Genomic DNA, 14,281 nt, shown 5'->3' with positions numbered 1-14,281 from the left:
AAGGAGGGTTGCGTTAGACACATGGTGCAGGAACGTGGGGTCGTTTCCCTTTCTTCCTCTCCTGCGGTGTCCCAAAGCACCCGGATACCATGGCACAGATGGGACTGTGTGGTTGTGTGTGTGTGTGTGTGTGTGTGTTTGTCTATGCGATGGTGCGGGTGCATGTGTGTGTCATTAGACATCTTTGTCATGGCAGATGATGATGAAACACACTTGGGATGGCACCGTTGAGGGCACTGCCAAGCACACAGCAGGACAAATACACAGTCATTCTCTCTCCTCCACACAGACACACACCCTCACACACATATAGACATATGACATGCACCCACACATACACACAAACACACACACATGGAGTCAACAGGGTGCCCTCAGCAGGGTTCGCTTAGTGTTGAGTGCCAGAGACAGACACGTGGACTCTATTCATCACACATAAACAATGGCCCCATATGGACAGGCCTCTAGTACTCCTCCATTAGCCTACACACACACACACACACACACACACACACACACAAAGACACACAGTAGTACACAAAAATATAAAAAAAAGTCTCTAAACATATTTCAAATTTGGTAATGAAAGTTGTTATTTGTTTATATTCCTTATATTCCTTTTTCAAAAAAAAAACTATTATCTTGCTTTGAGGTCTTGTTATGACACTGTTAATAGGACCACTAAAGAGTTTTCACTTTTAAATACTGAGTGATATTTGTTTTTTGTTTTTTTCGTATGGTATTCTACTTTCTAACAATGTCACTTGTTTCGTCTAATCTTTTTACCTTTCTGCTTCTCCACTGAATCCTCTCTCCTCTTCCGACCGAGCAGGCCATGTGGCCATCTTTCATTTGAGGGGGCCTCCCAAGGAGTGCATATGCTCCCCACCACCTCTTCCTCTCCATCTCCTTCTTTTATTAATTTCCCCTCTCATTTTCTCGTTTGTCATCTTCTTTGTTTCTTTCCCTCGACTCGTTTCCTCACCGTCTCTGCTTCTTGCTCCTCCTTTCTTCTCCTGCCATCTTTTCTTTTCTCATCCTACTCTTCTTCCTCCCTCCCTCCCTCTATGCCCCCTTCCCCTCCACTCATCAGTCATTAGCGTTAGCTTCCCCATTGAGAACATATGGTATGATGGATCGTAGGGCTAGCGGCACTAGCAAGGCTAAGGGCCATTTGCCGGGTGCACTGCGCTGTCGGGGAGCCCTGGGGCCGGCTCTGCAACCTCGACCCCACACGTCTGTTTCAAGACACTCACTCTCACACAACATGCACACAGCAACACTTATTATAGGATAGGATACTTAACCTTGGCACCGTTTGTTCTCTTTGCTCCCTCTCACCATGTCCAAAGTTGAGTATTTTTAATGATATAGTGAGAGACCTGAGATTTGTAAAAGGAAAGAAGGAAGGAAGATTAAATGGAGAGGACGACTGATTAAATGCAAGTCGATTCGTTTTTCATTTTGTGGTCAACGATGACTACAAAAGGAAAAGTAGGCTGAGAAATAAATAAGAGGAAGCCAATAAGGTACAATTTTATTACAAACGGTAAACATTTGGATTGCACGAGAGAATGCTAGATGAAATAAAAATGATGAGGCAAGCAAGGAAGAGAGATGGAAAAACATGTTTTAAGACAGAGGAACCTGCAGAAAGCAGGGAGAAGCGGGAGAGGAGGAGAGTGGTGAAGAGCTAGATGGAGCAGATTAAAGGAGGAGTGAAGGGTATCCCATTGTGCCCAGCTGATAGACTAGGTTAGGCTGATGTGATTATGGGGTCCCTGAAGTGCGATCTATCACACATTACCGTCCACACTGTCAACAACCATACACACACACTGCGGGGGAACGGCAATGCCAGGAGACAGCCGTCTGGCAACAGCTACACGGACTGGCTCGCATGCACATGTGCACATGTAGACATCCACTCACAAACAACAGCAACAGTCACACACACACGCACACACACACACACACACGTGTGCCCTAGGCTGGACTATTTGATTTGAAACTGGAAAACATCCCGTGTAAATCAGGTGAAGTAGAATCAGGGTCAGTGAAGGGAGCTCCTCTAGCCTGTTCTGAAGAAACACAAGAAACCACCAAAAAACGCTGAGCCAACACATCAGAGTTGTTCACACGGTTCCTCCTCTATACAGAGTTTATATCGTGAGCTGATGTCACTACTGTCCACCCAACACCATCCGGTCTATGCACCAACTCAGTCTCTACCCCGGCAAGTGTTAAGTATGTTTGCTGTGACTTGGTGGAGACTCTTTTTTTCCCTCTCATCCTCTTGTCTGCAGTAACGACAGCACAGTTTTTCCTCGAACTACAAATGTGTCCGAATTGAATGAACAGTCTACTGCTCAGTTCATGTCGACCGGGCTGCTCTTGTTTACCATTACAGTTGGTGTGACAGCGGATTTGCCCATTGCTTCTTCAAGCCTGTGTTGACTGGGTTTCTCGAATCATTTACCTCGGATATAAAGACCGTTTTCTTCGTCGTAGTACTCCGACCTCTGTCTCAAGTATATATCTGACAGAACAGGTCAGTGCAGCCGTTTACACCAGCCGCGCGATGGCTTGCACCTCACTTCGTCAAGTTCTTCCAACCTACAAAGCTGACTATATGAATTGTGTATTAGGTTGTGAGCCTTGTCAGAATGTTCCAAAGTGCACTGTGTTAGATTGTGCCGGTGTAAGTCTAAATAGGTTCCATCAGGCCCGTTTATTCCAACGCACGTGGTCAAGTGACACTTGTTATGCCATCTGTAATGGCCGGCATAACTTCTACTCTGGGCAGTTTTAGTCTTTGGGGTATTATTCAGATGCTCTATAATCTTTTTCCTCAGCATCCAGAGTTTGTTATACAATAACACAAAGTCTCTCTGCTAAATCCCTCCCTCCCAAATCTGCCGGTTTGTTTAAACAGCTTTCGTTTCACTTTCAAGTAGATTAAATAGTGTTTGTTTTTGTACAAAAGTCCCTCAGATTTTTTTATTTTTTTGGGGGGGGGGTCGCAATAGAATTTCCTCTTCTTCATTTGCTCCTCCTCCTTTCTCTCTCTCTGAGGTTGTATGTAAGATGTTTAGCTAAGACTTAGGTGAGATTAGATGGTGTTTAAAGGGACCGTGTGTGGTGTCTCTGGCCTCCCGTTGCTCCCTGACTCTCCCCGAGTCCCCTGCCTCACTGTGTGCGCTCCACTAATCATTCCCCCTTCACACTTTTTCTTTATAGTGTGCAGTTCTTTAATTCTTCCATCTGCCCTTCAACCCTTCCCTATCCCATCACTCACTGTGGGTGCTGTTACCATAAATGCCCTCCCCCGCCTCAATTTTTCCTAAAGTGAGTGAATCTTAAAAAAGAATGTCTGCATTTCTTTAACTCCTTCCCTCACTCCCTCCCTCTGTCCCGGCCCAGCAGGCCCCATCCAAACGTTCAAGGACAAATCTGAATATCCCCTTTTCACCGTTTAAGTGTTAAAAGCCTGGCGGTGCTGGGGTGTTATCTTAACGCGCCTTGCCGTGCCATCATCAGAGCGCGTGATGAAAATGGCTGTGATGATGCTAAAAGAAAAAAAGAGGAGGGGGGGAGGAAAAAGTAATAATCAAATATGTTTTTCAAGGGCACAGTGACCATTTGCTTGAGGGAAATTATCCCAGTAGTTAAGCTAGCTCACCCCGAGCCTGGCGGAGTTGTGAGAGTGGATGCGTTTGTGTGTGTGTAAGTGTGCGCAAACGTGCACGGTCTATTACTGCAACTTGGTGCATGCATGCTTCACTTTCCGTTGCGGTTTCTGTATATGGATCCGAATGTTTCTATATGCAGAGACACACATCCTTCGCATTGGCTTCCATTGTTTCTGCCAAAAGATTCTGTGTATTTCTCTCTGTTTGTGTATATGTGTGTGTGTGTGTGTGTGTGTGTGTGTGTGTGTGTGTGTGTGTGTGCGTGTGTGTGCGTGTGTGTGTGTGTGTTTGTCATTGCCAAAAGCTCCTCATCAATGATGGGTAGCAAATGGCTAACAGTAGTGCATTCCAAACAGCAGCGTCTGGCTGCTTTAGAAGATTGAGCACTCTCTGAACACAGGAAGACATTTCTCTCTCTGTTAATGTATTTATGATGATGGCTTTTCTATTAGGTTTACTTTAATGACGGGCATGAATAAAACTAGAGGCTGTCAGGAGCACGGAGATGAGAACAGACTGCTGTGTGTGTGTGTGTGTGTGTGTGTGTGTGTGTGTGTGTGTGTGTGTGTGTGTGTGTGCGTGCGTGCGCATGCGTGTGTGCGATCTGTTTTTGTCTTGTCCCGATGTTGATAGTGTTACACAGTGTTAATTTGATAAAAGTTAACATTAACAGACATAACTTCCAGGTAGGAGCAAATTGAGCTCACATGCCCAAGAACATACACACATAGAGCCCTAACTTGCAGCGCTAAAAACAAACAAGACACAAGTGAAATTGCCAATCTGAGCACCCATGGGCGCATTGTACTTAATATTAGGTCAATAAGTCAGTTGCATTGCTATCCTTACGCAGTGGAATGCAATTGTACTGTCAATTTGTTGAAATCAACAATAACTGAGCCTCTTTCGGGCATGTATTGTGTTGTCTTCTGCAACAAGTTGCACTTGAACTTCAAAGTGGTTGACCCTGTGGAACTTCTGCAAAAATCAGGAACATCTCTCCGTTGGAGATTAATTTCGTCATCGAGGTGACGGGCGCTGCTTTTTGGCCAGCACGGCTAACTCACAGTGATGATAACCTGAGGAGGTGGGTCATGGATCATTGTGTTGTCAGCTGCAATGTCTATGGCAGAAAGTGTAATGGGTGTCTGCTCTGGAGTCACTATCGGACATGTGGTGCTACCTGTAAATCCATATAATGGATAAAAACTGTTGGTGTATCTGTAGTTGACAAAAAGATGGTTGTCCGTCCATCTCTTGACTCCACATCCATATGTGGCTCAGTACATGTCAAGGATATGTACGTTTATTATAATTTATTAGTTCACAAACAAAACATTGGTTGTTCTTTGATTATTTTGGTGCACATAGGGGACTACATAATAAAAATCTATGTTTTTAATTTGAGCAAATCTCACAAATCATCTCAGATTCAATATTTTACCGTTTTATATCTTTGTTCACTCCATTAGTGGTTCTGTTCTTTAGCACTTTCTTTCTTCATCCAGTGTCTCTCTCTCTTTCTCTCTCTCTCTTTCTCTCTCTCTCTCTCTCTCATTCTTTCAGAGACACTTTAAACACACATGAACAGCTGCTTGTTGTGTCTCACTCTTTAGTGAATCCCTGTAGAGTGGTGAAAATATAAGTGCCACCAAAGCATTTACCTAAGCTCAGCACACATACACACACACACACACACACACACACACACACACACACACACACACGCTGCAACAAACCCTTGAGACAGATACATGCAAAAATGCACATACACACAAACGTACAAAATATCACATACGCCCAGCTGGTAATTTTGTTGAGGATTAAAAAAAGAAAAACAAAGACAAGAGGACAAGCAGTCAGCTGGGAAAAGTGTAGGTGTGCATGAGTGTGTGCGTATCTTTGATTATGATTGTGCTTGCTGCCCCAACATCCTCATGTGTGTGTCCGCAGGGGAACACTGTGCACCATGTGAGAAAGTCAATCCACTGTGATTTCATCTCAACATGGCATATAGTCTGGCCCCTCCAGAGCACAAAGTACACACACACACTTGTCTATCTATAGTTGTGAGGACACTCAAACAGCCTTTCGAAGTTGTGAGGATCTGCCACAATGTCCTCACAACGTCAAAAAGTCCTCACAAGGATGGTTTTGAACCAAAATTGGTTCTCACGGTTATATAAAGACAAACAAGGGGCGACGGCTGGGTAGATTGCTCACCGTGCACCTTCCGGAGATTTGCCTACTGTGTTCCCACGTGCCCTTCTGAAAAAGTTCAGGAATATGTGCGGACATTGGTGCATGTCTGAGAGCAGCTTTAGAAATTGACTTTACTTCTTCCTCTGTGTGTGTGTGCGTGTGTGAGTGTGTGTGTGTGCGCGCGCATTTGCTCTTTGTGCCAAACCTCTTGTAATATATTCAGGTATTTAAAAGTGTTTGGTTTGTTTAAGTTGTGGAGGGGTTTTGGTCTCCTAGAGAGCCCGGATAACCATAATCCACAACACACATTTTTATCAGTAGTTCATTGGCAGGGCTAAATATTGACTTATCATTAAGTGGAATGACTGAAACCCTAATAATAATTCACATTGTCTAAGCACCTCGTGTTGACGCGCTGCTCCCGATGCTATTAACGAATGTATGCAAATCCAACGTAAATCTGAAGATTAGGGCCGGAGCATTCTGCGATGCAACAAAAGGTGTGTGATAGAATGATGTCAACACACACACACACACACACACACGAACAGCAGGATGAGAATATAGGAGGTGTGCGTTTCAAAACGTTTACACAAATGTGAATTCATTTCACACACACACACACACACACACAGCGAACGCTCACAAAGATAGGGATTGGATTGCCGCTGAATGTGCGATAATATATTAGTGCAGTTTAGCTGCAGAAAAGTAAACAAGTGATGTAGAACTATGAAATGAGTGGAGAGAGACAGAGTTATAGTAAAGAGGCTACGAGAAACGGGGGAAAGACAAAAAAGATGATGAGGAGAGAAGAGGACGGGAGGGTAACAAGCAGATACTTGGTCAATTTAGGAAATGAAATGGCGGAAGTAAGAAATGGTGAGAGATGGCTAACCTAAAAAAGATAGCTAGAGATCAACAGGCATAGAGATGGGGAGATATTTTTTGACGTAGAAGTTAGGCATGCAGGAAAAAAGCAATTATGAGAGGAAGCAGAGTAAAGGTGAACAGGAGTCGGGTCATAATTCCTGAACTTCAGGCTACAAGTGATAAACCTGCCATTTCCTTGAGGCATAAAAATAAGGACTAGAGAGTCACGACATGCTGTTTGAACAGAGCCATGATAGATGATACCGAGAAGACCGTTGCTGGAGAGTAGACGCACGGGAGTCAGATGAGGGAAAACTGTGAGTTGTAGAGGGCCCGGTGTCGGGATGGAAGGGAGGAGCAGAGGTGAAGACGCCGAGAGGACGAGGATAAGTGGAAAGAAGCTATTTTGGAAAAGTGTTGAGCTGTTTATTTGCGCGTCATTGAAGCTGAAGTAAGGCGCTGGGGGAATTGGCCACCAAGCCCCCGCTCGGCAACAGCTGCCGCTGCTAAGTGAGTTACTAGCCGTCAGACTGCCTTTATGTCACCCAATCACACACACACACACACACACATGCATTTCCCTGTCACATTGTGTGCGTGATGGATGCGGTGAGGATGGAATGCACCGCCGCAGCATAGTAGCAAATATGTGCCATTCTCCACTTTTGGCCTTTAAGTGAAATGATTGCTTAAATGAACCGCATTTCATGTGCTCAAAGAGTGAATGCAGATTAGGGCGTTAAACGACAAGTTATTTATCACTCCACAACTAGCTGCAGCCCCATTAAAGGCCGGGGCCGTGTTACAAAGCAATGACTTAGTGTAATGTCTGCTGTCAAATAAAATGGGAACCACAGCTGGGGGTAGATAGTGCCACAGATCAGCATGTCATCAACTGTTAGGATACATCTTCTAAATACCTCATGAAAGTGAGATTATTTTAACTGTAAACTAAACAATCCCAAACAATTTTTTTTTCAGTCTGATTTGAAGTGAGACGCAAAACATGATTACTCCTTCTTCCGTAGCTCCAGCTGTGGATGTTTTAGCTCTGCCGTGCCACGCTCATTGGTATTTCCAATGCATCCTCCCAGCAGGTGGTTGCTGACTCAGTACCATAGTATTATAGCAGCAAGATGTTATCGCACTTATCCCTCGCAAGCCCAAAGCATGACAGTCCTCTCCCTCAAATCAGCCGCGCTGACGTCACACGGTCCAGATTGGTCGTGTCATTATGAGGCCCCCCCCGGAAACAAGGCGTCATGTTGACAAGTTGTCTTCGGCTTTTGTTAGTTTGGTTGCTCCTGCGTGAGAGTTGCTAAGAGTTTTGTGGAAACTGAAAAGAGTTGAAAACAGAATAGAATTGGTGAAAAAGTTTAATTTAGACATTAACATGTGCAGGGCACACAAACAAGTAGATTTTGTAGTTGACAAAAAGTACACTTTAAAAAATATTCATTAATGTAAATAAACCATCGTTGAATATTATTTTATGTGCACAATCTTTTTTTTTAGCAGAGTGTTATTTCTAACTGGAATGAAATAGAGACTTTGACAGGTTTTATTTTCTCCACCAGAGGATGAGCCTTTCTACCCAAGAACTACAGGCACCAAAACTGTTCTAACTTGTCAGTCATTCGACGCGACTCAAGTTATTTGAACTTGCAGTGTGAGGTGATAGAAGATGTAAAGAAATATGCTTAAAGTTTGATATTCAGCTGCACAACATTTACAGGGAAATGGACTTGATAGCATGTATTTTAAATGTCACCTTGCTGCTGAAGGTGACGTGGTGGCAGGCAGACATCACCTATCACTGTCAGAGATGGCAGCTCTCAGAAAAACACACTTGCTCTCCTCCTGCACTCTTCTCACGGCATTGCCTGGATATTACTGTTGTATAGAGAGATGTGTGCAGCGGAGGAGGGAGAGAAGAGGAGAGGAGGACGTCTAAAAGAGTTGATAAGAGACGATGCACACTAATATTCAGAGCAGCTTAAATACTGTTTCCGCACAGATAGGAAACTAGAGGTTGGAGAGAGGTGGGACCGGGAGTTTGAGAAGTGTAGAGGAGAGATAAAGCAGTCCAGTGTTGACTGAATGTTTTCACAGTGTGGAGAGAAGAAGAGCATAAAACAAGAGGAGGCGAAGTGAAGGGATTGAAGAATGATGGAGGATGACAAGAGAAAACACAGAAACCAGATGAGGAGAAAAGAGGAAGAGTAGAGTGTTGTAAGAAGATGAGCAAAAGAATGAAAATGCATACAGTGAAAGGTCTTCCATAAAAAACAATTTCTGCTTCTGTAAGATTGAAAATAAAAATGCATATAAAACAATTTGTTTCTTGTTCTCTCGTCTTTAGGTTTTGCGTGCTGTGGTCAGGAGCATATAAACTCTTCAATCTCTCTTTGCTGTGTGGACAAAGACGGATTTCCCACAATACACCCTGCTGGCAATGCCACGGTGACACTGCAGTGCTGTGGGTCAGGGGTCATACACCAGGAAGAGGAATGCTGCAACGGGATTGGTTATGACCCACAAAAACACACGTGTGCCGATCGACCCACGCCCGGCTTGTCAATACAGGTGTGTTTTATATGCAAGATGTGTTTGACTGTGTCTGTGTTTAATGCTGTTGAATCAATGTCTTTTCAAAGACGGTGAAATCCTCTCTTTATAGCATGTTGTGCACCTGTTTTTATAATATTAGTGGTAGGAAAACGAGCATTTTTCCCCCCTCGTTCTTTTCAGAGGAAAAATTACATTAAATAAACAATAAAACTAAATTTGCTAAATGTACAGAAAGACAAATGTGGCTGATAAAAATGCATCTCTTAATGTGAAATTTCCGTGAATTCCCATTAGAGAAAACTAAAATTATAATTCATAACTGCCTCACAAAGATAGTAAACCACATAAAAAAGATATGATGTGATCACGGGCAGCGGCAGAATTTCTCTCTCGCCCTTCTGTCTCTAGAAAACTCACACACATTGTCACATCAGGAGCTGGGGACTGGGCCATCCTCCATTTATCAATTGGGGTCATGTGGTGTTTGTGTGTTCCTAAGTCAGCATGAGAAAAGCCCACGCATACACACATACACACACACAGAGAGGGCACGCACACACACACACACAGGGACAAAGGGTAGGAACACTCATTAGTTCTAATGATGTCATTAAGGGCAATGCATACCACACAGCTTTATTCACGTGCATGCGTACGGGCACGTGTGTGTGTGTGTTTGTGTTTAAGAGAGACAATGCAGAATTTATAATCATAGAGACCAAATTATTTCAAAAGAACTATGATTTTTAACCTCTCAGATTCCCTTTTTGACATCCCACCCCCTTCCTTCCTTCCTCCTCATACTCCTTCATCCCTCTGTCCAGCACCAGTGTTTGCGGGGCGCTCTGTGTCCTGCAGCTGCAGCATCTACAGCTTACTGTGGCTCCTGTGACCTCGATCCGTCTGTGGCGGCCTGCACATGGGTCCCGTCCGCACACACACACCCTGACGCACCCACCACAACGTACCCACCTTCCATCCACACCGCACAGGAAGCTCTCGCCGCGGGCCCGTCCACAGATACAAGCACGAGTGATGACGCGCACAGAATGGCAGACATGTACAGTAGCACACGCTCCGAGAACGTGCCCTATGAGGGAAGCCTGTGCCCGTCGCATGAGGAGGTGGTGTACAGCGGAGAGGCCAGCAGATACACCTATACAGGTAATTATTGTGTGTGTGTGTGTGTGTGTTTTATTAGTGATCTGACCATCTAGGCAGATTAAATACACGCTTCTTTCAAATTTTGCTATTCCCACCGACTGGTGGAGTTGGGGAGGGGGGTTCTAGTACCAAGTAAAGCTGGCTGAGTGAAATCACAGCTTGTCTCTGTTTGCCTAATGTGTTTGAATTTTTAATATTTATCATCTTCCTCTGACCTTTGCCTTTGCTGGAATTTCATCCTCTCAGTCAAGTCTTCTCGGCCATTAACTAATGCAGAAAAAAAGCCATCTGTGAAACACACTGCCCGTAGAAATGCACAGTCCAATTCGGCATTTACTCTAAATGTGGCAATCAATGGGCATTAGAGACAGATGCCCTTCCACACACTCACGCACGCACACTGACACACACACCAAGACAGCTGTTGCCGTGTGCATTAATAGCTGGTACATCGTAACTATCTCTGCTGTACACTAGTGTGCCATTAAAACTTAGAGATGGGCGCTTCAATGCCATTTCAAAATTCTCTACTGTTAATTAGCCCAATGGGAGTGAGTGTGTGTTGGTGTTTGTAGGAATGTCTCAGGTTTTTAGTCTGTCCACACATTTATCTGACTATTTCTATTTTATCCTCACTGACCGCCACAAGCAGTGCTTAACACTGTCATCCAGGATTCATAGAACCGTAGTTACATTCGTTACTTTCGTTTTATCTGTTAATCAAGTGATTGAGGATGTTATTTGTTTGTTTGGTTGGTTGTGCATTTACAATTATGTTTTTTTGTGTAGTTACCTACTCTAGTGAATGTGGTTCTGTGTGTGTGTGTGTGTGTGTGTGTGTGTGTGGGGATGGGGGGGTGACATGGTGCGGTTAGGATAAGAGTTTCTAGGCGATGCTGTGACACCATCTGGGCAGAAGCACATAAAGCTGTCGCCACCCACCATACGCCAGATGTTTCTCATGTGCACATACACACTCACACTCACTTACTCACACACACACACACACGCACACATGATATCATGCTATACTTATCAAGAAAAGACTAAGGTAGATCACACACAGACAGCACCACATGTGCAATATTAAGTATTGTTCACACACGACTGAAGCGTAGAATCTTTGGAATCTGTTCTAAACAGACACACTTTTGAGGCATTAATGCGTGCAAACACATTAAGCGCTTTATTTACATGTGTGTTTCACTGTGTGTATTTTGCTGCATCAGTTATCACAGTAGTAAAGACAAGAGTCCCAGACTGGTGGTTAAAAACATGGTGTCATTTACAGCAGACGTCCCTCAACACTCCTAAAAATAATGCTCAGATGTGTGTAATTGTGTGCCCGTGCATCTGTATGCATACATGCTCCTCTATGTATACCTCACCGGAATGTTTATAACTTTACAAAGTGCTTCTGTCACTAGCTGACATCTGCAACTATGCACCAGTGATAGTGCACATATTTGGTGTATGTTCATAGATCACAGAGGTGGGAAACCGTTTTGCAATCAAGAGCCATTTACATTTTTATAACATCTTGTGCCTGCTTTACTTGATATTTGAATACATACCATACTAACCTTTCTAATGCGATGTCTTCCTTTTACCTTTTCCTCTGTCCTTCCTTACTCTCACATAGACTTTCACCTGGAGCCCTTCACCACCTATGAGTACAGAGTAAGGGGCTGGAATAGCTTTGGACGAGGCTCCAGTGGTGTTACGACAGTCACCACCAGTGAAGACAAACCATGGGGAGTGGTGCCGCCCCGTTGGAGTCGCCCTGGTGGACGAGATGACATCATCCAGTTGCAATGGCAAGCACCTGCCAGGCCTAACGGTATGTACTGTATGTGTGTGCATGTGTATAGCACAAGTGTTTGGGTGTTAAACTAGAACTAGTACTTAAAGTAGTTTAATTGACTGCAATAGAGTGCTTTTTATAACTTTTATGAATGCAGATTCAAAACTCAAAGGCTGAGATCTTTTAATTATTGAGAAAAACTAATGTTTAAAGATTTTCAAGGTTTCCCTTTTTTCCATTTTACCAGGGGTCATCACCCACGTTGTTATACTGCGAGATGGACAAGAGCGTTACCGTGGTGATGAAAACAGATTCACTGATGTGGGTGGGATCAGGCCTTTCCAGGAATACAACTACCAGCTGAGGGTCTGTAACCGGGTCGGTTGTACTGACAGTACACAGGTAAGACTTCGTGATAGCACTGTTGGTGTCAGTGCTATCAAAGTTGTGTGTCCAACAAACATTTTCTCAGTTATGTCACAATTTTATCTCATTTGCAGCATAGTCTCACAAATACCAAATATGAACCTGGATATATGAGAAATGTGAAACTAAGTTCCATTACTATACTTTTTATTTAACATGAACAGTGTCAATATGTTCTTTGTTTAATACATGGGGTGTGGTGCAGAGACAGGACACTATAGGTAAAAAAAATATGTTAACCATGTATCTTATAGAGAACAACTTTTGATTTTAAACTGAATCATCAGGAGGCAAGTGCAAAGAAGACATACCTTATTGGACAGGCAGAGACTTGGATGGTAACTTTAGAACAAATTGCTTCTCCATTGAGGTTCGTTCAAGATTGGATGGCATTGTGATCTGTGTTTAACAGTTCCGAAGGATTGTGGTATTTCCACACTATTTCACCTCCATTTTTCATCTCATGTATGGCTTTTCTTCACTGTTGACATAGATTTTAAATCCAAAAATGCACCTAGGCTTTGTGCATTCAGTGGATCGGTTCACACACGTTTTTTGTTTCTTGAGCTCCCAGATGTTATTGCATGAGAAGGTTAACGCTTCACGCATCCAAGGGAAAAGGCCATCAACTGTAAAAAAAAATTTAAAAAATAAAAGATTGATCTCTGGTTTTTATTAGTCAATGTTGGACAATTCAAATGAAGATTGATTTGAATCAGAATATTATTTTTTTTCTTTGCCATCTTACTAAAATTATTAATATATTTGCATTAATACTCTGCAAGGTTATTGGGATTTCTCCTCCAAACATGCAAATTTGCAAAAGTAACCTTTCCTTGTCTCTATCAAAGAGAAACGTCTTACTTCACATTGGGCACATTTAGGACAGCGACATTGCAGCGTTGGTGCTGCGCCGTTGGCCACTCCTCTGATCCGATGTTTGGTCAGTGGCCTTTCGGTTAAACGCTCTTTTGCCCTCTCGTAAAAGTCGCCTCAGATGCTGAATTCCAAACACTGTTTGCATCATAATTCAGGTACACAGTTGTTGTGCGAGTGATATTTTACAAATTCTAAACTTGTCTGACCTTTTGTTGCTAATAAATTATCTGTGATGTTTCCACACTGTGTGCACTCTGTACTGTTCCCGTGTCTGAACAAGTTGTTATGTAGCCTTGTCCGTCCCCCCGTCCCCCCATATGCAAAGCTTTGCTGGATTTGCTGAGCCTACCTGATGTTTGTGATAGTGTCCATAATAGCTTCACACAGAACTCCCCCTGCTATCTCTCTGGCTGTAGCCGAGCTGATATCACCACAACAATTAATTTTTCCAGCTTAGAGATGATGAAAGCTCATGATGAAAACTGTCTTTCTGGCTTTTTTTTCTTCTTAAAGCTAATTTAACATCTCATTATTTTGATTAGCACATTCTTATGTAAAGGGAGTGGCAGGAGCTGTGTCACTGGAGGGGTGAATGGATTAAAGAGGGGGAGATGTAGGTTAACTTGTTTAAATTAGTTGCGAAGGGTCGATAGATGAACTGCTGATGGAA

At 43.4% G+C, this 14,281-nt stretch overlaps 1 protein-coding gene across 2 annotated transcripts in view; it reads left to right on the top strand.

The window, feature by feature from the left end:
* ush2a (Usher syndrome 2A (autosomal recessive, mild)) overlaps nt 1–14,281 on the top strand; it is a 176,120-nt gene that overhangs the window by 109,766 nt on the left and 52,073 nt on the right. For both annotated transcript variants that reach the window (XM_047331396.1, XM_035627624.2), the window contains 4 exons: nt 9,130–9,353; nt 10,163–10,502; nt 12,145–12,342; nt 12,554–12,708. In XM_047331396.1, coding sequence (XP_047187352.1) covers nt 9,130–9,353; nt 10,163–10,502; nt 12,145–12,342; nt 12,554–12,708 — 917 coding nt within the window. The remainder of the gene's footprint in view (nt 1–9,129; nt 9,354–10,162; nt 10,503–12,144; nt 12,343–12,553; nt 12,709–14,281) is intronic.

The sequence above is a fragment of the Scophthalmus maximus genome, chromosome 4, assembly GCF_022379125.1.
Source record: "Scophthalmus maximus strain ysfricsl-2021 chromosome 4, ASM2237912v1, whole genome shotgun sequence".
NCBI lineage: Eukaryota > Metazoa > Chordata > Actinopteri > Pleuronectiformes > Scophthalmidae > Scophthalmus > Scophthalmus maximus.
The sequence above is the reverse complement of the archived record's forward strand: the minus strand, read 5'-3'. Positions and strand labels throughout refer to the sequence as shown.